The 15,889-nt window shown below is 56.8% G+C and overlaps 5 protein-coding genes across 17 annotated transcripts; 2 read left to right on the top strand and 3 right to left on the bottom strand.

Moving 5' to 3' along the window:
• Nucleotides 1–53: 53 nt before the first annotated feature.
• On the bottom strand, nucleotides 54–2,654 carry IGFLR1 (IGF like family receptor 1). The gene is given in 6 exon segments (XM_057533383.1): nucleotides 54–156; nucleotides 159–366; nucleotides 368–435; nucleotides 521–914; nucleotides 1,205–1,387; nucleotides 1,873–2,654. Coding segments are annotated over 6 exon segments (1,113 nt in total). The 5' UTR covers nucleotides 2,059–2,654; the 3' UTR covers nucleotides 54–82.
• A 150-nt stretch (nucleotides 2,655–2,804) lies between these two features.
• On the bottom strand, nucleotides 2,805–5,045 carry U2AF1L4 (U2 small nuclear RNA auxiliary factor 1 like 4). Of its 9 annotated transcripts, XM_007165152.3 has the most exons (9): nucleotides 4,963–5,037; nucleotides 4,731–4,818; nucleotides 4,542–4,592; nucleotides 4,269–4,335; nucleotides 4,136–4,185; nucleotides 3,963–4,061; nucleotides 3,656–3,789; nucleotides 3,450–3,545; nucleotides 2,805–3,093 (listed from the first exon to the last, which is right to left on the bottom strand). In XM_007165152.3, exons 1-9 carry the CDS (start codon nucleotides 5,004–5,006, stop codon nucleotides 3,009–3,011), a joined length of 714 nt encoding a protein of 237 aa, XP_007165214.1. In that variant the 5' UTR covers nucleotides 5,007–5,037; the 3' UTR covers nucleotides 2,805–3,008. The 9 variants fall into 9 exon arrangements, with proteins under 9 accessions (XP_007165214.1, XP_007165213.2, XP_007165215.1 ...); XM_007165151.2 differs by lacking the exon at nucleotides 4,542–4,592; XM_007165153.3 differs by lacking the exon at nucleotides 3,450–3,545.
• Nucleotides 5,046–5,151: 106 nt separating this feature from the next.
• PSENEN (presenilin enhancer, gamma-secretase subunit) lies at nucleotides 5,152–6,570 on the top strand. 2 transcript variants are annotated; one of them, XM_007165154.3, is made up of 4 exons: nucleotides 5,152–5,303; nucleotides 5,475–5,592; nucleotides 6,011–6,115; nucleotides 6,302–6,570. In XM_007165154.3, the coding sequence occupies exons 1-4, from the start codon at nucleotides 5,181–5,183 to the stop codon at nucleotides 6,439–6,441; spliced, it is 486 nt and encodes a 161-aa protein (XP_007165216.3). In that variant the 5' UTR covers nucleotides 5,152–5,180; the 3' UTR covers nucleotides 6,442–6,570. The 2 variants fall into 2 exon arrangements, with proteins under 2 accessions (XP_007165216.3, XP_007165217.1); XM_007165155.2 differs by having other exon boundaries at nucleotides 5,202–5,303; nucleotides 5,437–5,592.
• A 1,527-nt stretch (nucleotides 6,571–8,097) lies between these two features.
• LIN37 (lin-37 DREAM MuvB core complex component) lies at nucleotides 8,098–13,057 on the top strand. 3 transcript variants are annotated; one of them, XM_007165156.3, is made up of 9 exons: nucleotides 8,098–8,302; nucleotides 10,881–10,956; nucleotides 11,118–11,168; nucleotides 11,487–11,516; nucleotides 11,598–11,683; nucleotides 11,767–11,933; nucleotides 12,535–12,675; nucleotides 12,764–12,837; nucleotides 12,924–13,057. In XM_007165156.3, the coding sequence occupies exons 1-9, from the start codon at nucleotides 8,269–8,271 to the stop codon at nucleotides 13,003–13,005; spliced, it is 741 nt and encodes a 246-aa protein (XP_007165218.1). In that variant the 5' UTR covers nucleotides 8,098–8,268; the 3' UTR covers nucleotides 13,006–13,057. The 3 variants fall into 3 exon arrangements, with proteins under 3 accessions (XP_007165218.1, XP_007165220.1, XP_007165219.1); XM_007165158.3 differs by having other exon boundaries at nucleotides 12,593–12,675; XM_007165157.3 differs by lacking the exons at nucleotides 11,118–11,168; nucleotides 11,487–11,516.
• Nucleotides 13,058–13,108: 51 nt separating this feature from the next.
• HSPB6 (heat shock protein family B (small) member 6) lies at nucleotides 13,109–15,748 on the bottom strand. 2 transcript variants are annotated; one of them, XM_028165271.2, is made up of 3 exons: nucleotides 15,449–15,748; nucleotides 14,298–14,453; nucleotides 13,109–14,219 (listed from the first exon to the last, which is right to left on the bottom strand). In XM_028165271.2, exons 1-3 carry the CDS (start codon nucleotides 15,644–15,646, stop codon nucleotides 14,046–14,048), a joined length of 528 nt encoding a protein of 175 aa, XP_028021072.1. In that variant the 5' UTR covers nucleotides 15,647–15,748; the 3' UTR covers nucleotides 13,109–14,045. The 2 variants fall into 2 exon arrangements, with proteins under 2 accessions (XP_028021072.1, XP_007165221.1); XM_007165159.3 differs by having other exon boundaries at nucleotides 14,331–14,453; nucleotides 15,449–15,703.
• Nucleotides 15,749–15,889: the final 141 nt, after the last annotated feature.

The following is a 15,889-nucleotide window of genomic DNA, read 5'->3' on the forward strand; positions in this document are numbered from 1 at the left end:
TAAGACTATTTTAAGAGGACCCGTGATGAGGCCCAGGGACAGCAGGCACTTACTTCAATGGAAACTTTATTTTTATCGGGTACTAGGCCGGGCAGGCGCCAGCTCAGCCAAGCTTGGACAGCACCCGCAGCGCATCTGCCCGCCCTCTCTGGGCAGGTGTGCACCAAGCTGGCCCAGAGAGGCAGAGGGCTCCCTTGCCACCACCATCTCCATCACGGCCCGCCGAGGCCAGCGACTGGGCCGCAGGGAGTAGGCAGAAGTGGACCAGGCAGCAGGCAGTCCATATTTTGCAGCCAGGTGTCGAGTGCTGCCACAGGCTCTCCCCCAACCTGGCTCAGGCTCAGGATCCAGCAGCACGATCAGCTCCCAGCTCCTCCAGCACTTCCAGCTCATCCTGGAGGTGAGACAGCGGCTGTGATTCCAGACTTGGCGGCTCTAGGAGACAAAGGGAGGGGTGAAGGGGAGGAGGCGCAAGCTTCCAGCCCACCTCCCCTCCCTCCTTGGTGTATCCTCAACTAACCCCTGCCTAGGAGTGGAGGCAGAGGGACCTCCTTCCCTGAGTACCCTGCCTCTGAAGCCTCCAGGGAGCCTGGAGGGGACGAGTGCAGGGAGAATAGGATGTGGGTGTTCAGGTCGTTGCAAACCAAGCCAGGATAGGGGTGTTGGACGGCTTTCCCCTGGTGGTGGCGACGGCGGTGCCTTTGCAGGGCGAGCAGGAGGATTACTGCTGAGGTCACGAGCAGAACCAGCACCAGGGACAGGTCAAAACTCCAACTCGGCCAGGCCTGCTGAGGGACTTTGTGCTCAGATGTCCACGGGAGACTGGGGATCGCCGGTGAGCTGGGCTCCTGGGAACTAAGGACGCTCAGTTTTCCACGTGTCAGGGGGCAGGGCTCCTTGTTAGGGACCGGCTTCTGGAAATAAAGTGGGAAGCATGCCCTACTCCTGCCTCCTCAGCACAAACTTCCCATCCTTAAATCCCTCAATGGGGCCACATCCCCGCCTGATCCAGCCCTCCCACCCCGACTCCTTTAACCCCTGATACTATTAATACTGTGCCCCCATCCCTATCCTCTTCAGTTAGGTTAAACCCTCCCTTCCCTTGATACAGACCCCGCCCATCCGACCCCAAGCCACGCCCCCAGCCCCCGCCCCACTCCGGCAGGCTGCACCTTGCCCAGGCCCTCCGGAGCCCAACCAGCACCTGTCTGCCGCGCCTCCGGGTCCCGCCGCGGCTCCCCAAGGAAGTGGGGGCCGTTGCTCCGCCGCCACAAGGGCTACCTAGCTCTTCGGTGTTGGGGTTGCACTGCCCAGGAGGACACTCTTTGAAGGGGTGCGTTACGTGATTGCCCGCATCATCCGGCCGGCAGTTTTCCGAAAATTCAGTCTGGTGGGACACAGCGTCTCACGTGCAGCCGCCAAACCTGCCTCTGCGCTAGCTACGTGCTTTCCCCTTTGTCCTATCCCAGCAGTCCCCGCCCCTTGCACTGTACTCACCCAACCTATCAGCGGACGTGCCCACCTCTCTATTCCTGCCCCCCCCCCCCCACACACACACACACTAGCCCTGCCAGTCTCCCAACCTTCTCTACACAGGCCCCGCTCCTTTCATTCCCCCGCCCACCTCTTCCTCGCCTCCCGGTTCCCGCCTGTCTAACCGGCCACACCCCTTAACCATGACCCTCTTAACTCACACTGTCTCTTTCTTCGCAGGCTCAGCCCCCCATCCCCACTTCGTCTACGTACGGCCCACCGCCCCTACCCCGAAGCAAGCCTCACGGGCCACACCCCACAGACCTCGCCCCTTCCCCCTTCCCTATCACCCCTTAACTCCGCCTGAACATATGCAAACGCCCAGTCCCTGCTCCTTACCCGAGCAGGGGTCGGCCCGAATCGCTGCAGGCAGCTGCCACTGCACAGGTCGTCAGGGTTCCAGTACTCGAGGCGGCTGCAGTGCTGAGAGGCCTTCCTCGGCGCCGCCTGGGCCAGGAGCAGCACGGCAGTCAGGAGGAGGCATAGGGGCCCCATCCTGGCGGAGCCTGCCTTCTGGGGGGCCATGACCACAGGACTTCCTGCCACAGCGCCTCTGCCGCACTTGCCAGGAAACCGGGTCAGAAGAAGGAAGCAGTGGATGTGGGGGCATAGGATCCCCAGTCCCCTTTGGAAGCCAGGAATCTACTCTCCAGCCCCCAGACCAGCTCCTGGCCCGTTATCAGAGAGGCCACAAGGCCTCAAGATGGCTACAGCGAGGACTCTGGAGCCGGACTGCGTGGATTTATATCCCATCTCTGCCATCTTCTTGCCCTCTCTTTTCCCATCTGTAAAATGGGATAATAATAGTACCTGTCTTAGGTTATTGTGGAGAAGTAAAACCATTACTGGAAGTAAAGCATTTAGAACACCTGGCACCTGGCATAGAGTAAGCTTAAGTATTAGGTACTACCTATTCCCATCTCAGGGCAGTGGGCATAGAGGACCCAGCCATCACCCACTGGGGACTCCCACCCAACTCCCAGCAATCTTACCTTAGCTCCTAACCCCAATCTCCTCCAAACTGGGAATCCTCCAACCTGCCACAACCAAGCATCTCCCCCTTGGGAATCCTCTGATGGACGTGCTGAAGTTTCAGCACAAAGGCAGCCCCACCCAACCAGTCCCACTTGGGGGTTTCTAGGACCCTGGGCATGCTGCTTTCCCACCTGTTGTTGGAAGTTCCTTGGCTGAGGTTGTGGCCAGAGCCCAGCCCTACTTCCCCTTTTCATCAGCAGATGTGGGGGTGGAAGGAAACCAGCCCACAGCCAGGCTCAAGCTAACAACGAAGCTCTAAACCCTCAATATATAACTTTATTAGGGGCGGGGCGATAGAAGGTCCCTGTGTTGAAGGTATTACATCATGGAGACCCGGAGCCTGGGAAAGATGGCACTAGGGAGTTAAGGGAGCTTTGAGGAGGGGTCCTGGCCAGGAACATATATGCCTGCCAGGGGTGGAGGGCAAGGAGGTCAGCATCTCAGAAACGGCCATGCCGGTGGTCTGGGGACCGTCGTCGATTTCTTTCTCGGGGACGGTGGCCAGTATGGGACCTTGGGGGTGACCTGGGGACAGGAGAGAGGAGGGTTAGAGCCATGGGAATGGTGTGCAGATCCCCCAGTTCTGCCTCTCTGCTCTGGAATAAGGCATGGCAGTTGATGAAGTAAGAAGAGTTCCTGGGGGTGGCCTCAGGATAGGTGCACAGGGGCCGACCTCAGGATTGGAGATCCAGGATGGACTTGGGCTTGGGGTTCAGGCTGGTTTGGGGGTTGGGACTTAGGTGCTGGTCTTCAGATGGGGCTCAGGGCTAGTCTTAGGGCACGAAAGGCTTGAGACACTTATTGGGGCACAGGATCAGATTCATCTCAAGATACAGGGGCCTTGGGATACGAGAAGTCTTGGCAGGCTGGTCCTGAGGTACCTGCGCCTGGGTCCCCGCCCATAGAGCTGCCGCCGGAGGTTGCGGGAGATAGGTCGCAGGTGCATGAAGTTGCAGAAACCACCCCGGGTACATTCCCTGGGTAAAGCATGGATGGACGGATGAGGCCATTGTCACTGACAGCCCCCTCAACACATACACAGAAGTCTGGGACTCCAGGTGACCATCCCACCCCTGCACTACCATACCCCATCTCATACTGCCGACAGCACGACTCCCGGAAGTCAGTGACGGGAGACAGCTCGGCATGCACAGCCTGCCCGTTGAACCAGCGGTTATTGAGTTCAGCCACTGCCCGCTCTGCATCCTCCTCGCGCCGAAACTGAGGGAAAGTCGGTCAGGGTCAGCAATCAAACTCAGAAATCAGAGGATTAGCTAGCAGCTCAGGGTCTGGAGTGGATTTAGTGATGGACCTCAAGCTGTGAGGCTTCAGCGGTGGCCGTTAGGCACTGAAAGGCCTCCACCTCTAGGCTCTAATGGAGAGACAGCAGGCACCTTGACATAAACATTGCCCACGAGGTGATCCCCCAGGTTGTCGCACACATTCATCTCTTCAATCTCTCCGTACTTCTCCTGCAGTTCTGTGAACACTTCCTGTGGAAGACCAGGAGGAACTCAGCTGAGCTGCTGGCCCACAGGAAACTGAACCCACCCCTGCCAACCCTCACCTCGAAGAAGTTATCATAGTGTTCTTGCACCTCCACGTCGCTCACGTGACCTGGAGGAGGGGGGCCGGGTGGAATCAGGGCGTGGCCTGCTGGGAGCTGTCCGCCCTGCCCCCAAGACAGGTCCCTCACTCACAGTGCGATCCGTCTGCGGTTTGGGCGGTGTTCTGTGGATTCCGGTACAGGTTGAGCAGTACTATGGTCTGAACAGAATTTAAAGGGGGCGGGGCCTGAGCTCAGAGGGCGGGGCTATATGCAAAGGAATTGGGTATGAAAGTTGGGGGTGAGACCTTGCACCAGAGAAAAAGCATAAGCATCTTGAGTGCATCAGCAACGCCTGTCCCTCAGAAAACCAGAAGAAGGGGTACCTAGCAGTGAGGGACAGCCCAGGGGTGTGGTCTTTACGTACGGGGGCGTGGCCAAGTTCCTGGGAGAAGGGCCTGAAGGTTGGGGGAGGAACCTGCAGAGGTCCGACAAGAAAAAAGCCGGGCGGTAGGGTGGGCCCTAGAAATCCGGAAAAGGCGGGACCTCGTGATGGTGGACAACAGAAGGGGAATGGACAGGAGGTTAACCCCCCAGGCTCCGTGCCGGGTCTCACCTGGCTGAAAGTCGGTTTGTTGTGAAGCCGGGAGCACCGGTCCCCATGCCGGCAGGCCCCGATCTTAAAGTAAAAAGAGCAGTTAACCCTGGAAGAGGTGCAGAGACAGAGGTGAACCGAGGGCCGGGGAGCCGGACACCCCAGAAACACCGCCCCACGCCGCCCAGCCACCAGGGAACCAAGTGCCTCGTCCTCGGGCTCCCGAGGGGCCACTCCCTGCGCCCGTTCTCACTTGTCCTTCTCAGTCCCGAATATCGAAGCTAAATATTCGGCCATTTTTACCCGAACCCTCCAACTATGTCTGCTATTTACATCACTTCCGTTGCTTAAGGGCATTGGGAAATGTAGTTCTTCGCGGCCTCCGGACACTCAGAAACTCTCTAGTGCGCTTGCGTGATGGAGGCTCGCACCCTGCGCCTGGACTCACCCACTGGAGTTGCCTGAAAGCGCATGCGTGCAGCGTTGCCTGACCAAAAAGACTACAGGGTCCAGAGATACTTGCGGCATCTCGCGCAAAAGTCCGTAGTTGAAAGTGGCAAAGGGGTCCAAACCGGAGGAAGTAAGACTCCACGGGTGAGTTAGGGGTCGTCTCCGTACCCCAGTAAACATAAAGAGCGTCTCAACCCAGTCAGCTTGCTGGTGGGGGCGGGGGTACCCTTCTTTCAGAAAACCCACCCTTCAATTTCTCTCCCTTTTGTCGTAATAGGGGCGTGGTTGTTTGTGATCCTTGCATCTGTCACTTAGGGTCAGGGCTTGGGTCTTGCCCTGAAGACCCTCGGAAGACCCGGCCCCAGCGCAACTATGAACTTGGAGCGGGTGTCCAACGAGGAGAAGTTGAACCTGTGCCGGAAGTACTACCTGGGTAAGTGCTGATATCTTAGGGTCCCCGGAGAAGAGAGGGGACGGGACTAGAGCGCCTGGGGGAAGAGGGTCTAGGGGCCTGGATTCTTGGGTCTAGAGAATGAAGTGGCTGGGGACGCCGACTCCTGGGTCCCAAGAGAGGAAGGGCCTGGGTCCTGAGGAAGGAGGAGACTGGGGCCTCAATTTCTGGGTCCCAAGAGAGGACAGGAGTTGGGGGCCTGGGCTCTTGGTCCTGCCAAAAAGATGGTTGAGGACTCAGATTTCTGGATTCCGGGGAGGAGTCAGGATTCTTGAATCCCTGATAGCAGAGATCTCCATTTGAATTTGGGTATGGGAGAGGACCTTCCAAATTGGTCTTCTACGTGGGTGTTGGGAGGATCCTCATTGCCTTAAGTCCCAGTTTATTTTCTTCTCTTTAGGTGGGTTTGCTTTCCTGCCTTTTCTCTGGTTGGTCAACATCTTCTGGTTCTTCCGAGAGGCCTTCCTTGTCCCGGCATACACGGAACAGAGCCAAATCAAAGGCTGTGAGTCCAGGGCACAGATGAAGGGAGGCCATCGGGTGTGGGGAGGGGGACTCTGGGAGCCTTGCTGGGAAGGGACAATGGAGGTTCCAGAATTCTGGGACTCTGTGGAAGAGAAGAGAGGGCCGGTCTCGGGGAGACCAGAGAGCAGGTGGAGGCCAACCTTTCCCCTCCTGTTCCCTCTTACAGATGTCTGGCGCTCAGCTGTGGGCTTCCTTTTCTGGGTGATTGTGCTCACCACTTGGATCACTATCTTCCAGATCTACCGGCCACGTTGGGGCGCCCTTGGGGACTACCTCTCCTTCACCATACCCCTGGGTACCCCCTGACAACTTCTGCACAGGCCTGAGGACCAGGATGGGCTCCTCTACTCCGAGCCTGCTCTCAAGCCCCTAAGACTTGTTCCTATCTCCTATGTTCTCTGCTGACATCCCCTAATAAAGGACCCTAAGTCTCAATATTGATTTCCTGGGATCTTTTGGAGGTTGAAGCATAAAATGATTATTAATATTCCGAAACATTTATTGATTGCTTACTTTGTGCTAGGCTTAGTGCTTCATACATCATGCGCATTAGTTCACTGTATACTACTCATAACTCATCAAAAATAGGAACTTTCTTGCTTGGGAACCCTACTGTACAGATCTGGAACCAAGAAAGCAATAATACTTCCATTACTAGGGACTGTTATCCTGTACAGGTAGTATGTGAATTTGAAAACATTACTTCCCCACTCGCCCTCGTTATTCTTATCAGAAGTGTGGATCACAATGCTACCCCCTAGAATTTATCTATGCCAAGGCACATGTGGTAAATGGAAGTTCCTCATTTTCTGAAGGAGATCGTCTGCAGCAATAGACATGTATTCAAGAGATTTATTAGAGAAGGTTTCCTTGACCCTCCTATTTAAAATTTCAATCCCCACCTTCGCATCTCCTGTGGAGCCCTACATCAAGGACACCCTACATCAAGGACACAGGACAAAAACTCTGGAATTAACCGAGCCCCCATAGCAACTGTTGCCACGCGCTCTCCTAATCTAAACCGGTCAGCCCCCCGACTCCAAATTAGGTAAAATATCCACCATGTAGTAACCTTGTAGCTTCCTGACCAATCACCTAATGCCATCCTGCCCGCAGGATTTTTCTTTGTCTTGAGGCTATAAAAGTTGGCTGCTAGCCCACAGAGGGGGTTGACTTTCCCTGGCTACCAGGAAGTTGGCCCGCTGTTCTTGCAGCGACCTTTCTCTTTAATAAACTCTATCTTCCTTACATTCTGCCTTGTGTCTGGAAATTCTTTTCCAACCCGCGCTCGGGCCACCACACTCCCTATGTCTTTCAGGCTATATCCATTCTCCTCTTACATTTCATTTAAAATGTTCTACTTGTTTATTGTTCATCTTCCATCCTCTAAAATATAAGCTCATTAGGGCAAGGATTTTTGTCCATTTTGTTCACTGCGGTGTCCCCAGTACCTAGGAGAGTACCTGGCTCAGGTACTTAATATTTGCTAAGTGAATGAGGCTGCACCTGAAAAGAGTTTAACAGGTAGCTGACACCTAGTGAATGCTTAGTTAAGAGGGAACCCAGCCTAACCCCAGACTTGTTTTCCTCTTAGGGACCAAGAGAGACTCCCCCCACGGTTAAATAACTCCTGTTCAATAGCTAAATTGGTGTTACTCAAAGCTTCTAATACTGTAACTGCCAAGCAGCCTCGCGACGCTCTGATCCTTGGTCTCCCACCGTGCCTCGCGCGGCGCAGGCGCGCTTACTTCTGCTGAGTCTCGGGAGCTAGAACTACACCTCCCAGGAAGCGCCCTGGGATATCGTTGGTTTGTTTCCGGAAACCTGGCCCCAGAAAGGTGGGACTTAGAGCTGGGAACCGACAGCGGCAGCTGTGAATTGGCCAGGGTACGAGACTGACGGTTGCATTGACTAATGGAAACAAGGGATTGCCGAAGGGGCCCGCCCACAGAAGGGCAACTAGAGGAGGTGGCGGCCTCCGCGGCCGTCGCGGCCGGACACTGCTCAGGGCGGAGGACTGCCCACACACGAAGCTTACCTTTGACTTCTCCCCGTCTGCCTCCGGCCTTGACTTGTGACCCTAGGCTCTTTTGGGCTTCTCTGACCCAGCTAGCCAGACCCCAGACCCCAACCATGTTCCCGGTGAAGGTGAAAGTGGAGAAATCAGGTGAGGACCCCGAGGTCGGGGGCCTGTAGGGGAGCACCGGACTGATCAGGGTGTGGGAGTCCTTATAGACAGCATTATCGCGATAAGGCGGACTACGCGACTTCTCCCCGCAGCCCATCTTACTATCGCTGTTAGGCATCGAGCGATTCCTGCCACCTTGATATCCTCCCGGTCTGTGTTCAGGATAGCTTTGAGGTTGAATGGTGGTGGCTCAGGCAGTGGTGTGGTGCGGTAAGACATGGGGATCTCGAGCCGTGTGACTCAAAGAAGTACTCTTTTCTCCGTTTCCCCATTTCTCGCAGTGGTCATGAGTCCAGCATTTGCTGAGCCCCTGAAGTACAGGAAAGCTTTTAATCCTCGTAGTCACTGTATCCCAATAATCCTAGGAATTGGGAAATGTGGTAGATGGGGAAACTGAATCTGAGAGAGCGGAAGTCATTTTGGGTTGGGGCCAAGCTTGATGGGAACCCAGGACTGGCACGTTAAGGGTGGTGGGAGAGGCATGGAATCCAGACAACAAAATAATAGTAAAATGACGTGAGATGTTAAATGCTATAAGTGGTAATAAAACGAAACAGGAGAAGGTAGGGAGATCAGGAGTGAGGCAAGGTGAGGGAGAGAGCGATGAGGATAAGTGAGGGAACAGCAAATCTGACAAAGAAAATAGCTTTGAAACAGCGGAGAGGTGAAAGCCTTGTCCGGAGTGTTCAAGGGCCAGCACGGAGGCCAGTGTGGCTGGAGCAGAGCGAGTGACGTAGAAAGTGTGAGGAGATGAGAGCAAAGGGGCGGAGGGGGGTTGGTGGCGGGGGGCAGGTCTTTGGCTTTTGCTCTGAGGGAAATGGGGAGCCAAGGGAGGGTTTTGAACCAAGGAGGGAGTTTTACAAGATGGCCCCCCAGATGCCAAAAAATGCCCCCAAAATCGTGGATGGAAAAGTGAAGGGGGCCTGACCACAACAAAATGATGGTGGTGAGGAAGGAGTAGTCAGGGTCATGGAGGCCTGTGAACACCAGGCTGAAACACTCCGACTCTGCCCCAGGGGGGCACTGCAGAGTCGTGGACGGTTCTAAGCAGGGAAGGATCAGGGTCAGGTTTGGGTTTAGGAAGATTCCCCTGGCCACCTTGCGGAGGGTTCATTAGAAGGGGAGACTGAGGCTGGGAGCCCAAGGGGAGGGAGGGAAAGGACCCGGCTGGGCAGACTAGGGAGGGGGGAGGGGGGAGAGACACTCAGGGGACCAAGTGGACAGGCCGTGGGGTGGGTGGGGGAGGGAGAGAAGTGACCATGTTGAGGCCCAGGGAGGGATGGGGTGACAGTGTGGATACCCCTGAGAAGGGGGTCCAGGAAAAGGGATAAGTTTAGAGAGACACTGAGGCCAGTGTGGGACCCAGTAGGTGGCAGGAGCCCAGGGGATGTCAAGGGGAAAGTGTCCAGGAGTCCATAGGATCCCAAGATCTGAGGTTCAGGAGAGAAGCAAGGACTAGGGAAAGAGAGGTGGGCATGATCCATACCTTGGCTCCTAACCAAGGCTCTTTGCTAGAATCTCAGCTGCCCCCAGCCCTGCATCCCCACCCTGTCTCTCCTCTGAGTCATGTTTCCTGGTCTCTTCAGGAAGTCTCAGGGCTGGCAAAGCATGTCCCCAAGTGTCCTTCCAGGCTGTAGAGCGCTGGGTCAGAGCTCCTACTAGTTGGAAGAGAAGAGCGAACACCCCACAAGAGTAAAAGGAGAATATTTATAACATCATCATCTACTTATGTTCAATGATGAAGAGAGGCAAACACACAGGCTGACAGGGCCAGGCAGGGGCTGTGGCATGCAGGAAGGTGGGCCCAGATCTCATTTCCTGGGGGAAAAAAAGCCAAAAATGGGTATTTGAGATGAAATCTCCCAATTATTAAATGTAGCCATCTTATTCAGATTTAACTCAGATTTAAAATAACACAACTACCTCAGCCAAACAGAGCACATCTGGCGGCTGGATTCTGCACCCAGTTTGAGTCCGTGCCTTATAACTTCACCTGTGGAGCCAGATGACCTGGGTGCAAATCCTCAGCCTTGTGATTTCCTAGCTGTGTGACTTTGGGCAAGTAGCCTAACATCTCTGTGCCTCAGTTTCATCATCTGTAAAATGGGGATAAACATCATATTTACCTGCCAGGGTTATTGTGAAAACTCAATGGGTTAATATGTGTGATGTGCTTGGAACAGTGCTTGGCACATAATAAGCACTCTATATATGTTACTCATTATTATTGCATCCTGCTGAGATTCATATACAACATAGGTTTGTTTAAACCTCAAAACAGTCCTAGCAGGTAGGTGTCATTCGGAGACCCATTTTCGAGATGAGGAAACAGGCTCAGTGAGGTAAGGTGATTCACCTTAGGTCACACATGAGCATGCGGGTCAGCCCTGGAAGCCAGAGCTCTTGCTCATCATTTCAGTAGTCTCTGCCCACTGTACCCTCCCAGCATGCCTGGGCCCGACCGAAGGATTGGATACACATGCCCTTCCCTGGCCCAGTGGCTGCCCACCTGCCGTGGGCCTGGGAAGTGACTCCTGCTCGGTACCCTCTTCCCCAGAGTTGGAGATGGCCAAGGCCCGGAACCAACTGGATGCTGTTCTGCAGTGTCTGCTGGAGAAGAGTCACATGGACAGGTTGGGACCTGGCCCAGCATGGGGTCATAGGGAGTCGGGGGCCCTGGGTGGGACCCCAGAGGCTGGCTTAGGGAGGAAGGGGCCCAATGGATGAGGCCACTGGGTGCCTTCCCACCCTGGGCCCTTGGAACCCTGAGCCTACAGTTCTCCTCTGCTACCAGGGAGCGTCTGGATGAGGAAGCTGGGAAGACCCCCTCAGACACCCACAACAAGTAAGTTTTATTGATGGGATCTGTGTTTGAGGGTTTGTGGTAGATAACTTCTTTCCTCATCCAAGCCCTGACCACCCTGCCCCATGCTTTCTCCACCACACTCCTAACCACTCTCCATGTACAAAGGCCCTGGGGCAGCAGAAGCTTAGGTCCCCTGATGATGCCACCTCGAGCCCCGGTGTGGGGGGAACACAAGGCCTAAGGATTTGGTGGCGTCTGTATGAGCTTGATCACAGTACCCCCAGGGTGCCCTTTGGGGGGTTTTGAGCAGGCATTTGTTCAAGGGTAAGCCTGCTGACTCCCTGTCTCTCCCCACAGGGATTGCTCCATCACGGCCAGCGGCAAACGGTAAGGTGGCAGGGGCCCCAGCCAGCTGATGAGAGGTCCTCAGTCCCCACCCCGGTCCTGAAATTCTCCCTCCCCACACAGGCCATCTGCCCGATTCCCCCATCAGCGGAGGAAGAAGAGGAGGGAGATGGATGAGGGGCTGGCCGAGGGAGGGCCACAGCGATCCAGTGAGTAGGCGGTGGCCCTGGAGGGCAGGCAGTGATGGGGGTCTACGTGACGATATTCATACCCCTCCCACTCACCACCCTAGACTCGTACGTGATCAAGCTGTTTGACCGGAGCGTGGACTTGGCTCAGTTCAGTGAGAACACACCGCTCTACCCGATCTGCCGAGCCTGGATGCGCAACAGCCCCACAGTGCGCGAGCGTGAACGCTCACCCAGTTCACCGCTGCCCCCACTGCCTGAGGATGAGGAGGTGGGATGGGTGGTGGGCCCCCGCCCAGCAGCCAGGGAGGGCAGTGGGTAGACAGTCACAAGGTACCTTCCCTCCTAGCTAATGGGATAGACAAGCACAGGTCTCTGTGTCTCTCAGGTAACTCCTGGATCCGGTGAGGCACACAGATAGGAACCCTTAGGCCAGGGGAATGGTTGGAGTGCCCCAGAGCAGACAGACGTGGCTATCTGTTCTGGGAGGGAGAGGGGACAGGGTTCCTCTGGGCAAATAGATGTGACCTCCAAGATCAGGGGTTCCCAAGAGCTGGGAGACTGGGCAGGGGTCCTTAGTGCAAACAGATGTAGCCACCTGGCCTAGGGGAGCAGATGGGGACCCCTTGGGCTGGGAATGGAAGTCTCCATAGGTGGAGGTCTGTGTGCTGGGCAGGAGTAATTGAGGGGATCCCTGGGTTGGATAGGAGAAAGCAGGGATCCTTGGAGCAGACAGACATGACTCCTAAGTACAGGTCCCTGGTGAGACCCTCATGTCTTTTGTCACTGGGAAAGGAAGGAGGTGTGAAATGTGTGCCCCTGCCCCTCTTCTCTGACTCTCTTGGGCTTGGTGTGGGGTCCTATATCCTCAGGGTTCAGAGGTCACCAACAGCAAGAGTCGTGATGTGTATAAGCTGCCTCCACCCACAGCTCCCGGACCACCCGGAGATGCCTGTAGATCCCGAATTCCATCCCCACTGCAGCCTGAGACCCAGGGTACCCCTGATGATGAGGTGGGTGTGCAAGGCCGGCCTGGGGCAATGGGGCAGGAGTTATGGGGCTCGGGCGTGGCCACCCAGCCTGGCCTCTCTGTCCATGCAGCCCTCTGAGCCTGAGCCCTCACCCTCCGCACTCATCTACCGAAACATGCAGCGCTGGAAACGCATCCGCCAGAGGTGAGCATCCCCCAACTGCTTGTTCCCTGTGGCCTGTGCGCCAACTGCTGAGTCCTCCCTCTGCCTTCCCCCCACCCCAACTGCAGGTGGAAGGAGGCATCCCATCGGAACCAGCTTCGTTACTCAGAAAGCATGAAGATCCTACGGGAGATGTACGAGCGACAGTGATGTTCCCCTGTCCCCACCCCCACCCCAATAAACATTCCCCTCGTCCACACTGGCCTCCGCTTTCTCCAGCCCATCCTTCCCGGATCAGACATAAAGCAGTTGGCACAGCTGTAGCACATTTATTGGGGGAGTGAGGGGATGGGGCATCAGGGAATTTGAGGCAAGAGAAAGATTGTGGGGAATCAAAGAAAGTGGCTGCTTGGTTGGGTCTTGGAGAATAAGGGGAGGGGTGTGGAAGGTGGCTATGTGGTTGGAGACTTGGGGGTCATGACAGTGACTGGGGGGTTCTGGTTGGAGCTGGGCTTAGGGGCCTAGGACATCCGTGCAGAGTCTGAGGAGATGGGGTGGATATCTGTACAGTGTGAGGTTGAGGGTCCTGGTTGGCCTAGAATAGGTGTAAAAGGGTGGGGGTCAGAAAAGGGGTTCAAGAGTCTGGGGGTGGCTGGCTGAGGTTTCAAGTTAGAAGATGGGTTGGGGGGAGAGAGTGAGGAGAAGTGGAGTATCTGGTTGGAATGAGGGGAAGGACCCAGAGTCTTGGGGACCAGGCCAGGAAGGTCCAGGTTGGGAGGTCTGTGCAGAGTTTGAGGGGAAGCGGGGGCTTATGCTTGACTGGCGTAGGCCTAGGGTGGGGGCAGGTCTGTCTACACCATAATCTTGGGTGGGGGGGATTGAAACGGGGTGTGGAGATGTTTTCCTAGAGAAGTCAGAAGGAAATAGGGAGTTTGGAGTGGGGTTCTACGCCAAGCGGGGTCAGTGGGGATGGGAGACTGTAGGCTGGGGGATTGTGCTTGTAGGGTCTGGAAGCCAGAGAGGTGTCGGGAGGTTTGAAAACAGGAGCGTGTGTGAGAGAGGGAGTGTCAGTGAAAAGGTCTAGGTTATCAAGGCTGCGTCTAGGTTGGAAGGTTCAAGGCAGACCCCAGATTGGGTGGGCGGGTAGTCTTGGCGCGCTCGGGACATCTGGCTGGGCGGAGTCAGGTCGGCTTTAAAAGTGCGGTGGAAGGGCCTGAGGCGGCTCCCAGGGTTCAGGCGTGCTCTGGCTCCTACTTGGCGGCAGCCGCCGGCGGCGACGGCAGCGGAGCCTGGGCCGGAGCAGGTGCGGCCTGGATGGAAAGGACGCCCTCAGGGGACAGCGCGGACGTCACGGACGCAGGGTCCACGCCAGGCGGCAAGCGGTAGCGGCGGTGAAACTCGCGCGCGATGTATCCGTGCTCATCCTGGAGGGAAAGAGGCTTGAGGGGCTCTGCCCATTCCCTGTAGATGCCCCGCCCCTCCGGCCTGCGGATCCTGCATACTTGTTCTGGCCCCGCCCCCGCCAGCGGGCTCACCGGGCGCTCCTCGTGGCGCGCGTGCACCTCCACGTGGTCGCCAACCACCTTGACGGCGATTTCCTCGGGTGAGAAGTGCTTCACATCCAGCAGCACCGAGAAATGCCCGGGGTCGGTCGATACCTGCGCACAGCCCGATAGTCATCGGGCGGGGCGAGGCTCCGGGGACCCAGAAAGGCCCCTCCCCTTGGTTCTCCGTTGGTTCCGGTGCTGCAGCTGTTCCTGGCCTCTGGAACTGGGGCGTCCCCTTTCCTACACGTAGCCACCGAGGACCTCTTCGCCCAGAATAACTGGGATCATCCCTCCCCTTGTAGCCACTGGGATTCCCCTCTCATCCAGAGTGATGAGGCCCCCTTACCCTGCAAGGTCAGGGACCTCCGTCCTCACGGGGTGAGGCCTGCCCTCTCCCCCAGTGTCAGCAACGCCGTAGTCAGCGTGTCCTTCTGAACACTGACTCCTCAGCCCCCTTCCCCTCAGAGCCCCAGGGGCCCTTACTGCGCCACCCCCGCCAGAAATCGCCAAGATGCCGCCTCCCCCAGTCTCCAGAGTCCCCTTTCTACCCTCCCACTCGAGTCACGGGATTGCTTGAGCCCTCAGTAGTTACCAGTACTCCTCCCCCACTTCTGAGTGGCCAGACTCCCCTTTCTCAAGTCACAGGACCCTCCCTCCCCTCTACCTCTCCAGGAGACATACAGTCACCACAGTCTCCAAACTCTCTTCCTCAAGAATAACAAAATATTCCCTCCCCTCGGGAGGCACTGGGAGCCCCACGCCCTTCAGAATGACTGGGCTCCCCCTTTTTCCCAGATTCCCTGGGTCCCCAGCCTCCTTCAGAATCACCAAGACTCCCCTCAGAGGGACCGCCCCCACCCAATTAGTGACCCAGCCCTTACACTCCTCTCGGAGCTGAGACCCTCCTCAGACTGACGGGGACCTCCCACCCCTTTCAGTAATCTGACCTCCGAGAATCCATACTCAGGGAACTCCGGAAGCCCCTCTGAGGGGCCGGACTCTCTAGCCCGCTCAAAGTCAAGGGACAGTCCTTCACCCCCCTCAGGGGACCGGGGACCCCAGCCTTGGAAGTAGATGGGTTACCGCCCCTCCCCCAGGCCTGGCACCTGGGCGGTAGGCAGCGCCACGCTGGGTGCGCGCAAGTAGTAGGGGGCCAGCGCGGCGGGGCAGAGCGCAGCCAGCTCGGCCTCCAGCAGCCCCTCGCCGAAGCGCTGGTCGAAGAGGCGCCCGGGTGCCGAAAGCCCGGGCAACGGGGCCGAGGCGCGGCGCAGCCAAGACGGCTGCACAGGCACCGGGATCTCCATCGTGCTCCGCCGCCGCCCTAGGCTCCGCAGTGCCCCAGCGGGCGCCGCCGCTGCTTTATAGTACGCTCTGTGTCCGCCCCTCGGCGGGCCGCCCGGGGACGTTGGGACTGCGGCCAGAGCCGGCCATTAATAGAGTCTTATTTAGACAGCCCAACAATGACTTGGCCATTTATTAAGCGCCTGCTGAATGCCAGGGAGGTATCATTCCCCAATTTTCCGAAAGGAAAACTAAAGCTGAGGAGG

This window comes from Balaenoptera acutorostrata, chromosome 19 (genome assembly GCF_949987535.1).
Source record: "Balaenoptera acutorostrata chromosome 19, mBalAcu1.1, whole genome shotgun sequence".
Classification (NCBI taxonomy): domain Eukaryota; kingdom Metazoa; phylum Chordata; class Mammalia; order Artiodactyla; family Balaenopteridae; genus Balaenoptera; species Balaenoptera acutorostrata.

Bases quoted from the DNA above. Each gene is read 5' to 3' on its own strand.
- U2AF1L4 (XM_057533390.1), bottom strand. From the start codon at position 5,006: ATGGCCGAATATTTAGCTTCGATATTCGGGACTGAGAAGGACAA. The intron at 4,062-4,135 runs GTGAGGGTTGGC...GGTCTTCCACAG, and splicing joins ACTATGATAACTTCTTCGAG to GAAGTGTTCACAGAACTGCA. The intron at 3,094-3,449 runs GTACCTCAGGAC...TCCTGTCCCCAG, and splicing joins GGGCGGGGACCCAGGCGCAG to GTCACCCCCAAGGTCCCATA.
- LIN37 (XM_007165156.3), top strand. From the start codon at position 8,269: ATGTTCCCGGTGAAGGTGAAAGTGGAGAAATCAG. The intron at 11,684-11,766 runs GTGAGTAGGCGG...TCACCACCCTAG, and splicing joins GGGAGGGCCACAGCGATCCA to ACTCGTACGTGATCAAGCTG. The intron at 11,934-12,534 runs GTGGGATGGGTG...CTATATCCTCAG, and splicing joins CACTGCCTGAGGATGAGGAG to GGTTCAGAGGTCACCAACAG.
- HSPB6 (XM_028165271.2), bottom strand. From the start codon at position 15,646: ATGGAGATCCCGGTGCCTGTGCAGCCGTCTTGGCTGCGCCGCGCCTCG. The intron at 14,454-15,448 runs GTGCCAGGCCTG...GGCTGTGCGCAG, and splicing joins TGGCGCTGCCTACCGCCCAG to GTATCGACCGACCCCGGGCA. The intron at 14,220-14,297 runs GTATGCAGGATC...CTTTCCCTCCAG, and splicing joins CGGGGGCGGGGCCAGAACAA to GATGAGCACGGATACATCGC.
- PSENEN (XM_007165154.3), top strand. From the start codon at position 5,181: ATGCGTGCAGCGTTGCCTGACCAAAAAGACTACAGGGTCCAGAGATAC. The intron at 5,593-6,010 runs GTAAGTGCTGAT...TCTTCTCTTTAG, and splicing joins GTGCCGGAAGTACTACCTGG to GTGGGTTTGCTTTCCTGCCT. The intron at 6,116-6,301 runs GTGAGTCCAGGG...TCCCTCTTACAG, and splicing joins ACAGAGCCAAATCAAAGGCT to ATGTCTGGCGCTCAGCTGTG.